The sequence below is a fragment of the Meleagris gallopavo genome, chromosome 23, assembly GCF_905368555.1.
Source record: "Meleagris gallopavo chromosome 23, MGAL_WU_HG_1.1, whole genome shotgun sequence".
In the NCBI taxonomy this organism is placed as follows: Eukaryota; Metazoa; Chordata; class Aves; order Galliformes; family Phasianidae; genus Meleagris; species Meleagris gallopavo.
This window is the reverse complement of record NC_139426.1, coordinates 5368928-5388174: the sequence shown is the minus strand read 5'-3', so window position 1 is coordinate 5388174 and position 19247 is coordinate 5368928. Positions and strand designations below refer to the sequence as shown.

Below are 19247 nucleotides of genomic sequence, written 5' to 3'. Positions count from 1 at the left end.
AACAGTTACTGCTTGTGGCTTTATACCTTTTTTGAGAAGGTTTCATGCGTTCCAAGCACTGCAGTGTCACATACAAGAGTTCTGATTATTTCCATACTTGTCATACATTGCCAAAAGTCTTCAAGGCCGGCTCAGAACAGGAAAGCTGTTTTGTCTCTAGATGTGCTTGGAAGGCTCTCCTAGAGACTTGTGTTAACTCCTAGCACAGCCCAGGTTCAGGGGGTGCATTTAGATGTGTGTCCAATTGATGAGCAGCACGCAGAACTGCTGCTGCAGTGCTCTCAGGATTCTGCCAGGTCAGGGCACATCTTGAACCTTGTTCTGTCACTGCTGAGCTGCTGTTGGGAAGGCTCACATCCTTATCGGATTGGCAGAAGTAAAGGGACTACTTCCTGGCCTACTCATTTCTCATCAGTGCTGTCAGTGAACCAGTTGTATTAGTTAAAAATAGAGGCTGACGTGCCATTAAGAGTCCTAGAAAATTCTTCTGGAGGTAGTTGTTTCTTCTAAATACATCTGGAAGGAAGAATCCTGCACTGGTTTTTCTTTGTTCACCACCTTTCATGTTATTGCTCAGAAATACATGATGAGCTTGCAAAGATCGAGACAATGCCAGCAGCAGGTAATTCATTATTAATTGGTTAATATGTTTATTTTCCCCTCTGTGTGTCCCTCTCACCGTCAGCTGCAACTCTCACTGTAAATCTAAAAGCATTAGACTCAAGGGCATGAGAATACCAGTAACCTTGAAAAGGGGAAATAGAAAATGTGCAAATAATTGTCTGCAAGGTCATCCTGGCTGATACTCAAGGTTTTGCATTTTGATGGCAGACATTGCTTGAACCTTACCAGCTCTGTGCGTGTCCCCACATCCCTCCTTACCTTGTGCTCCACTGAGACCTGACTCAGAGTCTTCAGAGCACTGCCACGCGTGGGCCAGGGCTGTGGTGCAGTTGGCACTGCTGTCCTACTGGGAACCCTTCACCAGGTGTCCATACACAGCCGAGGTTACGTGCACAGCTAGCAGTCACTGTGCTGGGTAAGTCTGGAAATGGTTCATACGTTCCGCTTGAGCTGATTTATCAGTCAGGTCTGTAAATAATTTCAGCACTGTGATTTCCTTCATATCCTCTTTCCTCTCTTTTTCTCATAGGTACATAATAGGCCTTTATTATGAACTGTTTTCTCAAATGAATTGCTTTACTGGGTTATTTCTTCTTTTTTCAGCAAGTTTGTCCCTTTTTCTCCCATGGCACCATGTTAAATCCCTGTGGCCAGTTGCTTTTCTTCCATGTTACCATGTTGCCTTCTTCCATCATTAGTCACTGTGGTACTTCTTTTTATAGCTTCAAGCTTTTATCATCTGCCTGTCCAGGTTCTTCCATTGCTGTTGTTGAGCTACTTTGTAATCCCACACTCTGTATGTTCCCACCCACGCTGTGTGCAGAGGGACAGCCATATCCCCGTTCCGAGATGAGCTGTGCTCTGCAAGTCATCCAAAACCATGTTGGCTGCTTGGACTGCCATATCACATTGCAAATTGATGTCCAGTTTTCTGCGTGCTATTTTCCCCCAAGAGTTTTTTGTTTTGTTTCGCTGCATTGCAAGTATCTCCTTGTCATTTAATATTTGTGTTCTGGGTTATTTTTCCCCAGATGAACCAGGCTGCAGTTTTGTAGGTCGAGTCCCATTTCATTTCCTGCCATATTTCTGACCTCTTCAGGTTCTTCAGTGTTTCACTGTCCTCACTGGAGTTTTAAACATCTTGTGGCTTGTCCTCTGTAAATAGAATTTTATAGGCTGCTTTTACTAGAGCCCTGTAGTTGAAGCTCTGCATTGGTAGACGCTTGCTGTTTTAATCAATAGTTTTCTGATACCAGTCTCACCCGCTCAGTATTCTTCTGTGAGGTTTTATGTTATCATTGGTAATGTCCAGTAGATCTGCAGGAGCTCCTCTTCAGTTCTTCAGATGTCTGCCCTTGTTTGTGGTGTAAGTGGATTTTCTGGTGCTGCAAAATGGTTCCTCAGAGCGCAGCCTCTGTGCATCTCAGTATGGCTACTTTTATTTCATTTTTTTTCTAAAAATGCACTCCTCAACTATTTTTGTTTCTTTAATAGAGAGTCAACAATCCAGCATCTAATCACTTAAAATAATTTCATCTTCAAATCAGGCTACCCTTAAGGATGAGCACCAAACCACCCCCTACTCCTTTTGCCTATTCCAAGAGTGCTGCTTACCTGGCAGGACCCTTCTGACCAGTAGTTATGACATGGTTTTCTCTTCTGCATCTTTCTGAAGAATTACTTTTTTCTTGCCTTTACTTGGAACTGCTTTCCAAATGAATGACTTGGATTAGGAAGAATTGTGTTTGCCTGAAGTGGGATCCTACAGGATTGACAGTATGTTCACCTGTCTGCTTCCTCATAAAGCTGTCTGGAGGAATCCAGGTGTGTTTGGGGCACCTGGATGACTCTTGTTTCTGGAGTACCTCCAGCCATGAGAAATGGGGATGGTATTGCACTGCTGTCCCATATTTTACCTCACTCTTGAATCTACATGTTAATTCGTAGGAAGTCAGTGTTTAGGGAATAAAGCTTACTTGTTGAGTATTAAAATGGTGTAATTTACAGAGTGATAAATAATTTTTTGGTCAAATTCCAGAAAGGACAGTAGAGAGAGACCCAGGAATTTTTGTATATGAGAAGCACATTGGTGTCACTGCTCTGAAAAGCAGTTACTTGGGAGCACAGCCTTTGTTTTTCACAGGAGAGCAGAATTTGCTATGAAGGTTGAAGAAAATAGCTCTGATTCACACAGGTTTTTTTTTCCTGATGTTTTTTTATCCACATGATTTAGTAAAAGGAGGGCGAACCTTTAGAACATTCAGGTTGCTTCATGTTACTTTGTTGTGGGGTCTGTAACAGTAGAGCTGTCTATAAAGTGTCACTTGGCTTCCAAAACAATACGTGGTTGGGTTTTGGAAGGCACTCTTTGCTGTGTAGCACCCAGAAGAAGCTGAGATGATTCAGAGGATCCAAAATGTGCATTAATATATTTCTCTTGCTTTCCTTTTTAGTGGGATGAATGGACATAAATTGGTACCAGCTGTCAAACCAAAGCAGAATGCCTCTATGCATTACTGCAAATGTCTCTAATGCTGAGTATTCCATGAGGTTATTGCTAGACATTACTGGTCAGCGCATGGAATGTATTTGGAATATTTCTGAAATCAGTTGTCTTACCAGTTGTCTCTGTCCCTTTTTCTTGAACTTGACCCAATTTAACTATTCTGGAGGAGTGGGAGAATAAAACCAGAGTGTTTGGATGTATGGCTGCCACATAATGCTTTATTAGTATTGGATAGGTGTGCTTACTTTCACATCTGCTGTATGTGAGTGTTTTTAAGAGGAAAAAGCTAAAGAACCAATCACTGGCTTGCATTAGGTGTTGTTCAACTGCAGATCTGACATTTTGCATATATTGCACATGATGGAGCATGCAAGCTAGACTTGGAGCAGTAACTTGGTCTCAATTGAGGTCATTAAACTTGAAAGCAAACATCTTACCTCTTTTTAAACATGATTCTTCAAACCAGAGGATTGGAGTTGCTGAGGCTGTTCTTTAGAGCTCCTGGTTGCATTTCACTTCTGATTTTTGTGCAATCTCCATATTTGCAGAATTCTAGATGCTTTAAATTCCCGTAGGGATTGCTAAGCTTTAATTAATACCTGTGCAACTTTCTTCTGTTTCAAACCTTTTGCTCTGCCATGACAGAGGGTGTCCCTGCTCTTAAAACTGATTGAAAGACTGCTTTAAAAAAAACAGAGCGGTCACTGGGTTTGTTCCTATTCATGTTCTAAAAGCAATTGTCTTTTTTTTTACATAAATATTTTCCACAAAGCATCAATGTTTAACTGGACATCTGAGGACAGAAAGGTGCCCCTGGCTGCCTGCAGGCTGTTGGGTAAGGGACAGAGGGGACAAGGAGCACTGGAATGGAATGTTGTGAGGGGAGGGCAGATGAATGAAAACAGAAAACATGGAAGTGAATGGTGCTGGGCAGTTAACAGAGCAGAACATGTGAAATTATGTTTTTCTTTAGATGTCTGTTCATTATTATCAACAAACAGCTTTAAAAAGTGAATACTGAGGTCTTATTGTGATGGTCTCCACAAAGCCAAAGTTCTTGCTAGCACCTCAGTATGTTACATCTGGGGGCAGGTGTGTTTCCATCACTGTTTGGAGTGAAACACAGACCTTCTGCATCCAGCAAAAACCTGTTCCTGGAACCGGGATCTCAACAGGAACCAGATCTAGCTGAATTTCATTGAGTAAAATAACTGGTTTTGAAAAGGTAAAAGCTTGTGAGGAAGAAGCATTGTTGTATTAGACCAGACTTGCTCACTTTCAGATGCAACACTTCTGTGAAGACCTGGGGAAGCTGCTCCTTAGGACGAGCAGACATTTACAGCAGATAAATACGCTCAGCAGGTGAGGTGACATCCCAGGTGCTGTCGTGGAGGTGGTGTAGTCCATCAGAAAGTCAAGCAATTTCACAGACCTTCTTCTGGAAAGAGCTGGGAAATCCCTTGCTGGATTTAGCACAGATTTACTCCATGAATTACACTGCAAGTGGCAGTTAAGAGGGCTGGATTCACTTCACAAAATGAAATTCGTATACCATGTGTGTACTTGACAGCGTTTAGCTATTAATTTCATTTCCTTAGGATTTTAGACAAACTTATTTACTGAAAGGAACACATCTAGACAGGGAGAAAAAATGCTTTCCTTAGAAACCCTTGTATTTCTGCAGCCTGTGTGTTCTGCCAAATTATTTCAGCAGCTTTTGGACAAGAAGGAGAAAAGTAAATGGAACACTTTATTGTGTTGTGTATTTCCTGTCTTCTGGCATTTGTGTAGTTTATAGATCCTTATTCAGGAAGCCCTCTGCTAAAAGGAACTGCTGTTACACTGTATTTCTGTAATAGCTCTTGGTTTAAAACAACTGCACACTCCACTGGAGTGCAATCGCAAATTGTGTGCAAAAGCAAAACCTTGAGTGGAATTGAGCAGGCTTTGAAAAAAACAAAGCATCCTATTAATATGTTATTATCAGCCAAATGAGCTAAAAAGTCTTCAAAGACCAGGCAAGAAAGTACTCAGAATTTCCACTCGCAGGTCTACTTGCTTGGAATTAGGTGAGATGTTAAAAGCATATAAGAACCAGAAATGAACAAAAGCTTTATTCAAAACAGACGTGTCTCTTGGAATGCATCAGGCCAAATCACCAGACTGCATTCAACCAGTCGGACTTGATCCCCAGAACTGAAAACATTTAATGCACGTTCTGTGGGTTTTTATAATGTCTTTTGGCCATGTTATGAGTATTTTCAGTTCATAAAAATAGTAGAAAAGATGAAACTGGTGTTAATGCAATAGGAATACAGCATTTGTTTATTTACTGGAGCACAAATGGCAAGAGCTGCTCGCCAGTGCAGTGGCTGTATGAGCTCATGTCCTGGAATACCTGCTTGTTGTGCCAGAGGGGTGAAGTCTGGTACAGCAGGGCTGGGGCAGCTGTCTGGGAATAGGTTTTACTGGCCTGGTACTGAGGAAGCAAAGCACAGATGTTTTCAGTACGTGTGCATCTTATCTTCCCCATCATCAGTAGGAGTCCCTGTGGCTTTCCATGGACGTATCTGCTCCTGTTGCCTGTATTTGGAATGCCATCTTTCAAGTTCTTTCCATTCACTTTCACTCCTGAGTTTGCCTTGCCGTCACTTCAAAGATTTCTTTATGTCGTTCATCTTTTTGTCCCGTATCATAGAATCACAGAATCCTTAGAATTGGAAGGGACCTCTGAATGCCATCTAGTCCAGCTCCCCTGCAGTGAACAGGGACAAGTGTCCTTTAATTACTGCAGTAATAAAGCTTTGAGTAGAGAGCACGTGAGCACACCACGAGGGGCCTGCTTCTGCTCTCAGACCAGATACAGAGACGGAGGAAACGTCTGTGAGGCACAAAGGGGAAATCTTTCCTCTCCCTCTGTGTTTCCAGTAGTTTGGTGTGTTAGAAGAGTCACTTCTGCTAATTCCTCCCAAGTGCCAATACCATGGCATCATCTCTGAGGTTTCTCCATACATATGACAGAGATGTGACAACCTGCTGATGGACCGCTGCTGGCTGCCTACAAGCTTTATTTTCAATCTAAAGCTGCAGCACTGCTGTAGAACTGTTTGCAAGCAGCACTTTGAGCCGGATTAGTTTGGGTTCATAGTTACGTAGTAATTACAGGCTTACCTGAAAGCAAACGACCTTGTGCCCAAGGTATGTGCTGACATGCTGCTAGCCTGTTACCTGCTGCTAGACAGGCTTTTTTCCTTTGTCATTAACGGTGAGGTTTTTTGTTCAGTCCTAGTCCGGAGTCCATATATAGGGGCCCAGGGCCTGCTGGGATAGGGTTTTACACTTGTGCTGTCCTTTTGCCCTTCCACTGAACTCTTTTCATTTCAGTCATGAGCAAACAGTCAGTGCCTGAACTAACAACCCTGCAATCCTCCAAAGCACGCCTCGCTTACAGTACCAAACAAAGGGAGGCCTGCGTGGGCCGGCCCAAGCCAAGGAATGCAGCTTCGGGGTTCTGCTCCATAAATTTAACCAGCACGACAAAAAGGAGATAATATGAGCCTTCGTGATGATCTGAAAGGGGGAGGTTTGTGTCCCATTGATTGCGGTCTGGCCTATTGCCAGGCCCCGAGCCTGACCGACAGTTGAACCATATCGTTAAGGCGTGTAATACAGCTCAAGTCTTGTACAGCAGCCAATGAGTACATATCCAGAGGGCAAAAGTTTATAAAGAGTTGAGGCTGTCCTGTTTAACCCTCTCACACTGCATGTAATATATACTGCTGCCATTCAGAAATAGTCCCATTGCTATTAAAAATGTAAACCTTCAACTTTCTTTACTTGGAAGAAATACATGTGTGTCTGATTTCTAATGTGCAGCAGATTTATAAAGTGATCTGAGAAAAATATGTAAAACTGATCCTTCAGAAAAAACCAATCCAACCCCCCCTTTTTCTTTTTCCACTGCTTTATCCATAGTTGGTTACTTTTGTTGAGATGTCTTCTGGTTGTTATGCAGAATCTTTCATACAGATGGAGCTATTTATTGCCTTGATGTCACCTCATTTAGCATGTGGCTGGTATTTTTATAGATAATTTTTTCACCTAATGTTGCTGTTAACATGTGGAGCGCTCTTTAGCAGTTCTGGAAGTGCAACCAGTTGATGTAAATTGCTTTTGCAACTGCTAGTGCTAAAGAGCCAAACAGACATCCCGAGGAGTTGTCATTCAGGGTCTGTTGTGCCGGTGGGCTGCAAAGGGCACCACGTAGGGTGTGAAGAGAAGATGCAGAGGGTGAGCATGGCCCATTTCACATAGTCCTTCACGCACAGCTGATAGTTAATGCTGGGTAGCAGGCAGTGCTTTGCATTTTGCACTCCAAGTGAAATGACCACTTCTGCAATTACTGTAAGTGGGCGTTGCTTGGCCACCGTGGATGGTTTGTGATGGGACCATTGTAAACATGAACGTAATGTCAGCAGACTGGGCTTAGAAGTTTCAAGACTTTGCACTGTGTCCCAGGGCAGAGTGTCACTGTGGCCCTGAGTTCTTTAAGGCCAAATTCAGCTCTTCTCATTCAGATGGGTGCTGGAAAGGAAGCGCTGGGAAGAACCTTATCTTTTACATAGAATCAGAGGGTGAATGGGAGCATTTTTCAGCACATTTGTGAGACAAGAAACTTCAAGGCCAGTAACACGACTCTGTGATCAGTGCAGCAAGAGCCTGGGATAAACTGGAAACTGAGAAAGCAGTGTTCATTTACATATTTTTTTTCATCTCTTAATCTTGATGATACCAAAGTGCTTGAAGAAGCTTGCTGCACTATTAGGTAAGGAAGTACCAAAGGTTGAATAGTAAATGATGTGCTGAGTACTGCAGTTTTTCAGTATATAAACACATGCAGCTCACACAGACCTTGGATTTCTGATAGGGATGTCTTAAGGATGTGCTGTTTCAGTGAGTACATCTGCTGCTCTGCTGTTTACAAGGAAGTGATTCTTACGCTTCAACTTCTCACTTCCTTTTGAAGTGGGAGTCTTTAGAGATTGTATACAACCATAACCCCAGTGAATAGTACTCAATTTTGGTTTGATCTTGTATACAAAGGAAAGGGGGAGGGGAGAAAATAGCTCCATCTCAAAGAGGTTGGCAGGAACCGCCTGCATGATAAGCAGTTCCTTCTTCAGCATGCTGTTCTGTCTGAGAGTATCCTGAGTCAGATAAAAGTCCTCTGTATCTGAGCTCGTAGATCCATCCAGAGAGGAGGGATTTGACTTTAAGTGGGAGGTTTTAACCCGAGGCACCGTTTATTTGTGTGTTTCTGCCTGAAACGAGCATTCTGGGAACACGTTTAACAAGTACAATATATTCCATGCATTTGCTGGAATAAACGGTGCATATAAGCTTCCTCAGATATGCAGTCAGCAGGGAGCTGTCTGGCTCAAGATTTTACACATTCTTGCATCTAACTGAGATACTCTAATGCCAAATCCAATATCCAGACTGCACTGCGTGTGCGTTTGTAACACACCTTAAAAACATCTGTCTGAATTAGTGAATGAATTCCATCACAGCTCGCTGGGTTCAGGTGGCAAAGTCCTTTTCCAAGAAACCATCTGCCTTTAGGGAGCTGCAGCCCCAAAGCCCAGCAAGTGGGCAATAATTCTTCAGTCAGGAGGTGCAGCTTTACCCTCTGCTATGAAATCGTGATGGTTGTGTGAAACTGAGCCCAAGTCATGTAACGTTTGCGTTCTCAAACGCAGAGAACACGCACTGCTCAGTAAAGGTAGAAGATGTTTCAGCTTCTCACAGCGGTTCATCACTTGAAACAAAGTACAGTTAAGGACATCACCGAGGAATTGTGGCAATGGTGGATTTTTAGTATTTTGCAAAACTGTGATAGGAAATATAGGCCTTCCCAGCAGTGGCACACGTTTGTTTTCATTTCTTATCCCGTGGAATGACTGCGTTGTCTGTAGTTCTGCTGTGGTTGCTGAACTTTGAGGTTATTTTTCAACTGACTGTGGCACTTCTGAGTGTGCTTACACTGTCTTCTCCTGTTGCGGACTTCAGAGATGGTTAAGCACTGTCTTCGTCCTGCTTTCTGTGGAAATACACATGGGTGAAGGCTGCAGGTGGCATTCGGTCTGAACTCCAACTGTGGTGGGTATTTTAGCTGGTGTGTATTTTACAATAGAAGATGTAAGACTATTCTTCTTTTAATTTACTGGATTAAATCTCTTCTCCATGTCTGAAGTGCACTGAGATCCCTACAGACAAAGCACGCACTGTATTTATGAAGCAGACTTTTTCCAGAGCCACGTTAAGTAACAGGTTTAGTATTATTTCTCCCAAATACCAGCAGCAATTGAACTGTTCCATAGGCTTATACTGCCTGCCAATTTTCCTTTGTTTGAACTAAGGTTGCTTTATAATTATTGCAGTGGGGGGAAATTGTTCCCAGGCTGAAGGTCAGTATTGTGAAGTTACAGCCCTGAGCAGGCTTCCAGTGATAGATTTTATGCAAACTTGGGAAACAAAAAAACCCACGGGTTTATACAATGGAAACAGTGACAGGATTTGAGCTATACCAGAACCAGTGAGTTTATTGCTCCAAACAGGTTAGAAGGACAAGGCTGTTAGACTGCAGCACCTTTATGAACGCCACGTATTGATGAAAAAGCTAGAAGGTTTTGGCAGCAAGAACTGGGTCTAGCTGAAAAAAGAACTTATTACTGGAAAGTGTGGGAGAGGGCTGTGCATACAGACACCTCTCAGAGGCTGCCATGGCTGATCTCTGCACTGCTGGTTGCCAACCAGGATTTAGTGGAGGGTTTGGGGATCAGTCAGTTCAGCAGCTGAAGCTTCTGTGAAGAGCCTCTTCCATTCAGCACTGCTTTCAGAATGCCAGAATTATGTCTCCTTGCACTTACAGCTGTTGTTTGTGCTGGGCTTTGGGTGTCCTCGTGCTCTTTTGATTACAGATCAAAATCTGTATGCAGGTTATAAGCTCAAGTTGAGCTTCTCAAATAGGTGAATAATTGCCAGTGCTGCTCCTTGACCAGAACAGGAGGTTTGAAATTCAGAAAAACATACTAAATGAAGTTATATTGATTGCTGTGTTGGTTATGGGTAATAACAAGTACTTCAGTAACAATAACCTCTTCTATTATGAAGGGTTGAGGGAACAGGGCATGTTTAGCTTGGAGAAGAGAAGGCTTTGGGGAGATCTCATTGTGGCCTTCCAGTACTTGAAGGGAGCGTATAAACAGGAGGGGGAACGGCTGTTTGGGAGGGTGGGTGGTGATAGGACAAGGGGGAATGGTTTTAAAGTGAGACGGGGAAGTTTAGGCTGGATATGAGGAGGAAGTTTTTCACCCAGAGGGTGATGAGGCACTGGAACAGGTTGCCCAAGGAGGCTGTGGATGCCCCATCCCTGCAGGCATTCAAGGCCAGGCTGGATGTGGCTCTGGGCAGCCTGGGCTGCTGGTTGGTGACCTGCACACAGCAGGGGAGTTGAAACTAAATGATCATTGTGGTCCTTTGCAACCCAGGCCATTCTATGACTCTGTGACAAGTACAGTGTGGTGCATTTTTACCTTTATCATTTGTGCAGTGTTTCGTTTTCACGGACTACTTGTTACCTGTTGCTAAAGTTTGTTCCCTTCTGTCTAAGTTATTAGGAAGTGATCTGCTAGGAAATGTTTAGGCTCAGAGACTCTCAAACGTGTAACAGTAACTGCTCTCAAAAACACTGCATGTGTACCCCACTGAGAATCACATCTGATAGCGTATTATAAACCTGTGGTAAAGGATCAAGGATAAAACATAGTTCCCTAAAACGTGCATTGTCTCTTGCAGAAATTTTTTTAGTCTGAGTTGGTAAACAGTTCTCTCAGCAGTAAAAGTAAATACCTTCCATATATCACTGCACTGTGATCTGTTTGAATACAGAAATTCTGGTTGAAAACTGGTGGACTGAATCACATGAATTCTACGAACTGTTAAGCAAAAGCCAATTAACACCACTGGCTGTTTTTAGAGGGTGTATGGCCAGCTGAAAGGAGATTCTCCGCTGTTCAGCTTTGTATGAACAGTGAAGAGCTGTGATGTGTGCCTCAACCTTCTGACACCATTTCCAATCTCTTTGTGTCTCCATTCAGCAGCGCTCCTCCCTGCTGTGACTAGTAGACATGAGGGCATTTCTGTCTTGTATTGCCTTTTGTGTGCTTATTAAAAAAGAATCAGCAAATCTGTTGAGTGCATGTTTAATGTAACACAGATGTGGGCACACCACCGTTCATTCTGCTTTACAAGTCTTCACTTTTTGCATTTCATCAGTATTGCTTATTATTTACAGAACGTAACTTGAGACAGTTGAACAAATTTTTAGATTAAAATTAAAAAAAAAAAAAGAGTTGTGTGGAATGTTGTTGGCTGTCCAGACCAAACAGAGCAGTTTGCCAGGGGGCTGATGGACTAAATCAATGCAATTTAGGCTAGCTCTAGTGAAACTGCATTGAAAAGCAGCTGCCTTCTTACCACCAGGATGAACTTTTGCCATGGAGGCAGTAAGTGCTGTACTTTCAGTACTTAGAATCACAGAATGGCCTGGGTTGCAAAGGACCACAATGCTCATCCAGTTCCAACCCCCTGCTGTGTGCAGGTCACCAACCAGCAGCCCAGGCTGCCCAGAGCCACATCCAGCCTGGCTTTGAATGCCTGCAGGGATGGGGCATCCACAGCCTCCTTGGGCAACCTGGTCCACTGCCTCACCACTGGAAGTAATAGCATGGGAAAAAAACAGCATTTGAATATTTATCTGAAAGTTGGTTAATACAAAAACCGTTATGCAGTGTTGTTGCTCGTAATAGGAAAAGTGTCAAAGTGAAACACTGATGATTGGCCCATAGTGTGTTAAAAAGTGCATTATGCTTCACACGTGTACCCTTTACACTGAGTTAATAGAAAGTGCAAGTGCTCTGGAAGGGTTTAACAGCCAGTCAGGGCTTCCTGGGTAAGAAAAGCACTGCTATTATGCAGCTTTGCAAAGTAAGGAAGCAGGACAAGTAGCAATATGTGAATATTACAGTGGCTCAAACTTTTTAATTTATTTGGGTTTTGCATTTCATAAACAGAAATGTAGACGTTTTGCTTTCTGGTTGTAAGAATATGTAAGAAAAGGTGGCCAATATGTTCGCTTCCTATGCGGATTCCAAAATAGAATGATACTGCTATGCAGCTGTGCCTGCTATAGATAAATCCTGGTTTTAGCAGGAAAATGTAAGGGGCAGGAGAGGTGAACTGCTCTAAAGTTGCAGTAATTAATGCTGTGGTTCTAACAACTGTATACAGCCGTTACTCAGTGGAATAATTTTAACTGGGATAGCTTGTGGCAGTCATGTTTACCTCGTGCCCAGGTTACTTTGGTTCAGATAAATGCTACTAAGGAGAGAATACAGTTTTAAGACATTACACTTTTGCAAATGAGGGGAAACAAAGGACCTCCGCAGCAAACTCAATTTTTATACTATTATTTCTCTGTAGTTAACAAATGTATTACCAAAACCCAAGCAGTAAAACAGCGAGAACATCTGGGTGCAGAGGTACAACATTTGACTGGTATTATTAACAATCACATTTGTTATGGTTTCATAAACCTCTGCTTTGCTTTGTGTTCCTTAATTTGGAGAATTTCCACTTTTCATTTCATTCTTCCTGCACACAAAGTGACATCCCATCTTAGCATGGCCGTAGTTCAGCTGAAGAGCAGTCACTGAAGTCTGCATTTTTTTGTCCTCCCTGAATTCCTCAGGAGGATCAGTGCTACTTCTGAGCCACTGTAAATGTGCTGTGTAGGTCAGGGATGTAATAATCTCATTAACAAAATTAGAACTTAGCAGGTAGTCGTGGTGCATTAGAACCATAAGCTGGCTGATGTTTTTGTCTGCTGTGGTGGGAGCCGCTACCTTTGACTTCCCTACCTTGTTTGCAAAATACATGGCTGATATCAAACAGAGCAACGATAGTCAAAACACACTGAGAGAGAGGTCAGTCACCCAACAGGAGGGCAGCAAAGATATGTAAAAGATTCTCTTCCAACAGTATTTAGTGCAGCCAAGAAGGGAAGGGGCAGAAAAAGTTGCCTGTCACGATTAAAAGGCAAGGGTGTCAAGGACTGGAAGGAAAACACATTTTAGAAGTGTGCATGTGTTTTAAGCCTGGGACAGGATTGCTGAAGGTGAAAGGTAACAAAGAAACAGGGCTCCAGAGGAAACATCTGCAGAAAGCAAAGCTTAGAAGGCAAGTGCTCTTGTGTGCTATTGCCAAGCAGCTTAGAAAGAAAAGCCATGGTTACATGGGATTTTCTTCTCCTATCCTTTGATCAAAAAGCTTAGAGGCAGTTCACTGTACGGAGTCTTTACAAAGTATCAAGATGGGAAGTAGAGTGAAAATGGTGCATTTGGCTTGAAACACCAGGAACAGCAGTAGTCTGGGAGGTACAAAAACCATTCAGCAATCCCAGAGCAGTGCTGGTAGGAAAGGACAGGGAATAAAACAGGGCTGCGCTGCCTGTAACACAAATCTTCATGGGTAGGGCGTTCCAAAAGCTTAAAGGAATTCAGAATATTATTTTTTAACAAAATACTGCTAAGGGAGGAACCTACCCTCTGGTTCTTTAGCACTATGGCCTGTATCAACCTCTGATGTCTCAAGCCATATATGTCTTTTTATTATGGTCATTTTTAATAAATGCTCAGGAAAGGTAAAGTATGCTAAACCTTGCTAAAAAGGTTCTGTTTTTTTTCCTCTTGTTTTAACTTCACTGCATGCTCCTATTTCTGTAACCCTTCTGTTTTCAAACTACTGGCAACTGTCTGTTAGTGCCAGCTCCACCTCAGTCTGTGTGCTCCTATCTTCTGTAGAGAAGCGAGAAGAAATGGTCAAATCAACTGAACTCTAATAGTAAATAGATCAAAAGCCTTGTGGATGGTACACTCGGTCTGTTTCTTCATATTAATTTAGCACACTGCCCCTTGCGTGTAGAAAAACCTGAGATTTATTTGAAATGTAAAGCCAATGAATAGATATTGTGTCTTTGAGATCCATACACTGTATGTGGAGACCTTGTATTTTCTAGAAGAACAAAGACAACTCTGTGTGCTGACAGGTTTAAGTGGAATTAAAAGCCCTGCTGTTGCACAAGTCATTTTTCTGCATCTATTCTGCATGCAGGACACAAGCAGAGAGAGTAAGAAAGCCACGCTGCTGCAGAGGACCCCAAGGGCTCTTGCCTCGCTACTCAGAAAGTGAAGCAGAAGGACAAGAGCAGCTGTTCAAACTGACTGACAACATCCAGGATGAGTTGTAAGTACTGATTTTACGCAGTTATTTAAGTACTTCCATTTGCTACCATTGTAGCTTTGTGTCTTTGGGAAAGAGATGAACGTTACTTCCCATGCACATACAAGGCTATTTCAGGTGTTTTCTCTTGGTACTGAATCACAGCACGCCCCAAGCTCCTGGTGGCTTCCACAGCAGCCCTTTCACTGACTCTATAGCAGTGCCATTGCAGGTGCCACAGGGTCCTGTGCTTCACTTGTTGCTAGCTGTCGTTGATCTCACATGGCATGCTGTTTCCAGAAGAGTTGGAGCTATGGCTTCTCGTCTCTCATGCCTTTTAATGATTCCAGTGTCCTTCTATCATCACAAAAGATGAAATTTCAGCTCCTAAGTAATTAGCATTTAACATGTATGTCCAATGCAGGCTAACCCCTCCTGTGCGTAAACACATGCTGCTGGAACCTGTATTCCTTGCACAGAGGCACATTCTTCATGCAGACAGAACTGCTCTCTGTGCCTTTATCTGTCTCTGTTGCCTGCTGTTTCTCTCAGCCCAAGGCCTGGCAGAGCAGCTGCCTCCAGCTCCATGGCAGCAGTGTGTGAATCACACTGTTAGGTGGGTGCACGCTGAGGTTGCTCTGGTATAGATGTGAGAGAAGCTAGCCAGATGCCTGTGGTACACGTTATTCCTAAGCTGAGGCTGTTAGCAGTAAATGAACAAAACCTGCACTATAAACATTGGTGGTTTTTCTTCCCAGAAAAGTCAGTGTGGAATAATTTGAATGGGTAATACACACAAAACTGATGATGCATCTTATGTTTGAATGCCCTGGATATGGGTGCATGAAAGCAAGTGAAAACAGCAGGTATTTTGGTCAGGTTAGGCAGTACAAAAAATCCATATTCAGTAAATGCAAGAAAGTTATCTGTTCGTTTGTCAGGTTGCTGGTTAGGTTCTCATGGCATAATTCATTACTTAACCAAATTTCTCTCTCTCAGCTACCTGAACAGCTGTTTTCAGTAGAGAGCATGAGATACTGTGTTTTGCACTATCAGAGTATTTGCTCTGAGTATCTACTTCACATCAGAGCATTTGCCAAGGCAGAGCAGTTAGTTGGAATTGGTTTCAGTGTCTAAAGAAAAAAATGGTACCTCGTGGTGAAGCTCTCAGGGGAGTTTCCCCATTCACTGCACTGTCTCAACTCCACCAGCATCAATAACGAGGCACTGAAAGCTGTGTGCCTATGAGGAAGTTTGTAGTTGCCACTTGGTTGTGGCCCTGTGATCTTACAATCATATTATCCTGTTTGCATCTTATTGAAAGGACTTAAATGGCGTATCTAGCCTGGCTCTTGAAGTGGGGAGAATTGGAGGAGAGCAATTCATGATTAGAAAACCAAACAGTGTCAACTTTGGGCAAGTGTACTCTATAAGCAGAACTGTGGGCTGTTGTCATTTCAGTCAGGCTGTCCACTCACTCTGACTTTGACCATTAGGAACATCACACAACAAGAGAACAGAAAATAAGTACAAAATTATGCCTCTGACTTTTATCCTAGTGTCATAATCAGAAACATATTTAGAAACCTGATTATTTGCATATTTTTCTTCAGAGTTAAATCCATAAAAGGGGGTTTAATACCTTGCTCTACTGTTCTAACTAAATGTTTCCACATTTTTTTCCAGTTAGACTCACTGTTTCACTTCTGGAAAATATTGTGTAATTACTTCCTGATGTTGTTAAAAACCCACAAATTCTCCAGAGGTCTGGTTGCTTCTGCTTTGTTCTACTGGATCATGTTTCATTTAATCTTCCATTTTATTAATTTGAAATTTTTAAAACAGTGTTGATGAAAGTTCGTTGCGTTTTTTAAAATGTATAAATCAATGAAAGTAATATCTTGTAGTCGTATCTTAAAAGGTTAAATATCCATTTTGAGAACTAGGCATGGAGAATAAAATAACAGTTGGCAAGAGAAAATGGGTAATGATGCATGACTCAAAGTTAGAACAAAATGTAGAGCTTGAACTACAAACAAGCTGATGTTTCAGTGCTTCGTCATAAAGTACGTCCCGCTTCCATTCCTCAAAGTACGTGTATGACACCATGAAAAATCAGAGATACAATCTTCTTATGGGGAAAAAAATACAGCCCTGTAGTCAGGTTTCCCAGTTGTTCCCACTGAACTTCACAGTAGCTTTTGCTGGTTGGGTTCTCTCTGCAGCTGTCTCCATACAGAAGGCTGGAATCCCATATATGTGGGGAAAAAACCCAACAGTTCTGCTTTTGTGGCTGTACAATATCCTCTAAGGTCTCTCAGCTTTACCTTGACTGTTGCAAAGAATGGTTTAGAATATATTTGAGATTTCTTACTATCACCTTTTTTTAATTTTCTCTCCCTGCTGGAAAAGAAACAAAAGCAGTGTGCCAGCAGCTTCATTCTGGTTGCTCTTCCAGTGGAAGCATAACCCAAGTTAAACGTGGGATCTCTGCGAAACACTGGACTTTTATTTGCCTGTTCTCAGAAACAAGACTGTTCTGCAGACTGCCCAGCAGGTTAAGAATGACTGTACTCTTCTCTCCACTTAAAATGAAAATTTAACAACTTGAATGAGCACGTCTGCCTTTTTTCACCTTTATGGAAACCAAAGTGTTAGCTGATATGACTAGGAGGCATAGAGCAGAGATAAGACAAGTTCAGCACTGAGCAGCATCTTGCAGACGAGTATTAATAGAAATTAATTACTAGAATTTTCTTTTATATCACAAAACAAACCATGATCTGAGCTTTAGACTCTTTTTGGTTGCTAACATTCCACTTGTAGCTGAAGGCTATTGGATGTAGCTCACTGTAGTTTGTACGAAGTGTTACCTAAGTAGAAAAGCAGGCAGTAGGTTTGGAACTGGTCAGTGGAGATGTGAACTTTTCAATCTAATAAAAGCTCTTAGGACTGAAAATCTTCAGTGTTTTCAAATACAGTGGAGTATATTGCTGAACGTGTCAGGGCAACGACAGACAGATACATACAAATAACAGCTCAAAAAAAAGTGAATCTGAATGCACCTGAAAGCAGGAGAATCCTAGTTTGACAGTTTAGTTTGTACTTTCATACAAAACTCAGCACTCTTTGTTTCTTGTGTCTTCATATATAATTTTCTGAAAATTTCAGCTTTTTTTTTTTCTTTGAAAAAGGAAAATCACAAATGGAGTTCATTTCAGTAGTAAATCACAAATGAGGGAGTGTTCATGTGTGCATTATCTATTTCACTTTTGCATTCCTTCCCACTAATTTTTACACATCAACCTTTTCAGCCATCGTAATTCTCCATCTTCTTAATTCACTCTTTTCTACCTCCCCTATTCATCACTTGGACTAATCTCTCTGGGGAAACCTGCTTGCTGCTTAACCTTTCACCCCAGAGTTAAACAGCTAATTTCTCTTTTCTAGCTACTGATCCAGGCAGCAGGTTAAACTTGTTTTTTGTTTTTAAAGACAGGGGAGGTGTGTGGCAGAAGGAGGCACAGTAGGTTTATGTGTTAAAAAAAAAAAAAGCTTTTATCATAAATATCTGTAAACTTTTTCACCTATCAGTAATGACTGAAGTTACAATTAAACTTCAATGTAAGTCAGTCATTCAGCGTTTAAATGCAAGGAAGTTAATCTTCCTAAGTCTTGTTAAAGACTATTTTTATATAGCCTTTTAACATCCAAAGCTAGAAGCCAGGCATTTAGTGCTCACCCTTGGTTTACTACCTGGTCTTTTTCAGTTGAAGGGTACACACCAGCTTGATCTCAAGAACACTTTAAATGCAAATGAATTGGATGTGTTATGCTATTGGTTTTCTTTAAAACTTCCAAAGGTCACTGAAAATGCACAAGGTTGAGACCTTTGTTACAGCTGAGTATTTTTATCAAGTGATTCATTTCCTTTTTTTCATTTTGTTTTTTCTCTTTCACAGCTTCATAGCAGTGGAGAACATAGAGAAGTACTGTGTTCTGATCTCATCTAAAGCTGTTTATTTCCTCAAGAGTGGTGACTACACCGACCGCGAAGCCATCTTCCTAGAAGTGAAGTATGATGACCTCTACCACTGCCTTGTTTCAAAAGATCATGGGAAAGTATACGTGCAGCTGACCAAGAAAGCTGTTAATACAAGCAGTGGTGTAGCAATGCCAGGCCCATCACAACAAAAACCAATGGTAAGGATCTAGTGCCTGCTGTTTCTTTCATGCAGGGGTTTCTTTTCCCCTCAATGCATGTACTGATGCCAAATGTATTTCTACTCATCAGCGTTTGGTTTCTTGCACTGTTTAATAATGAAAACATCATTCTGCCAGCAGTGAAAGTAACTGCTGCCAAAAAGGTTTAGGTGAGTAGAACTTGTTCCATGAACTCCCGAGAAACGTTGAAGGTAAAATCTAAAATATTCCTAACATATTCCTGAATGCACAAGGTACATTAAGAAATATTTCTTCATCTGAAAAATAATCCTAATTACACAATACATGCAGTTAAGCACTGTGCTATTTACTGTAGCGTTCTCCCTACATACATAGCATCTTCCAAAGATTGGAAATTGACTATTTATGTCATACATGTAAAAATTAATCAGTATCTCACTTCTCAATGTCGTGGGTTTTTTGCTTCATTGCAGTAGTTGTTCCAGGTCTGTTTTACAGACAAGGTTACAAGCTCACCCCTGACCTAAGTCAGTTTACATTCCAAACAGAGCAGCCAGATGAAAGGTAAGAGAGGAAGCAAAGGAAATAACTT

At 41.8% G+C, this 19247-nt stretch overlaps 1 protein-coding gene across 5 annotated transcripts in view; it reads left to right on the top strand.

Annotated features, from left to right (window-relative positions):
• The window catches only part of VPS13D (vacuolar protein sorting 13 homolog D), an 89003-nt gene that overhangs the window by 68098 nt on the left and 1658 nt on the right, over nucleotides 1-19247 (top strand). For all 5 annotated transcript variants that reach the window (XM_085242618.1, XM_085242620.1, XM_085242617.1 and 2 more), the window contains 2 exons: nucleotides 14363-14494; nucleotides 18433-18673. In XM_085242618.1, the coding sequence (XP_085098744.1) occupies nucleotides 14363-14494; nucleotides 18433-18673 (373 nt within the window). The remainder of the gene's footprint in view (nucleotides 1-14362; nucleotides 14495-18432; nucleotides 18674-19247) is intronic.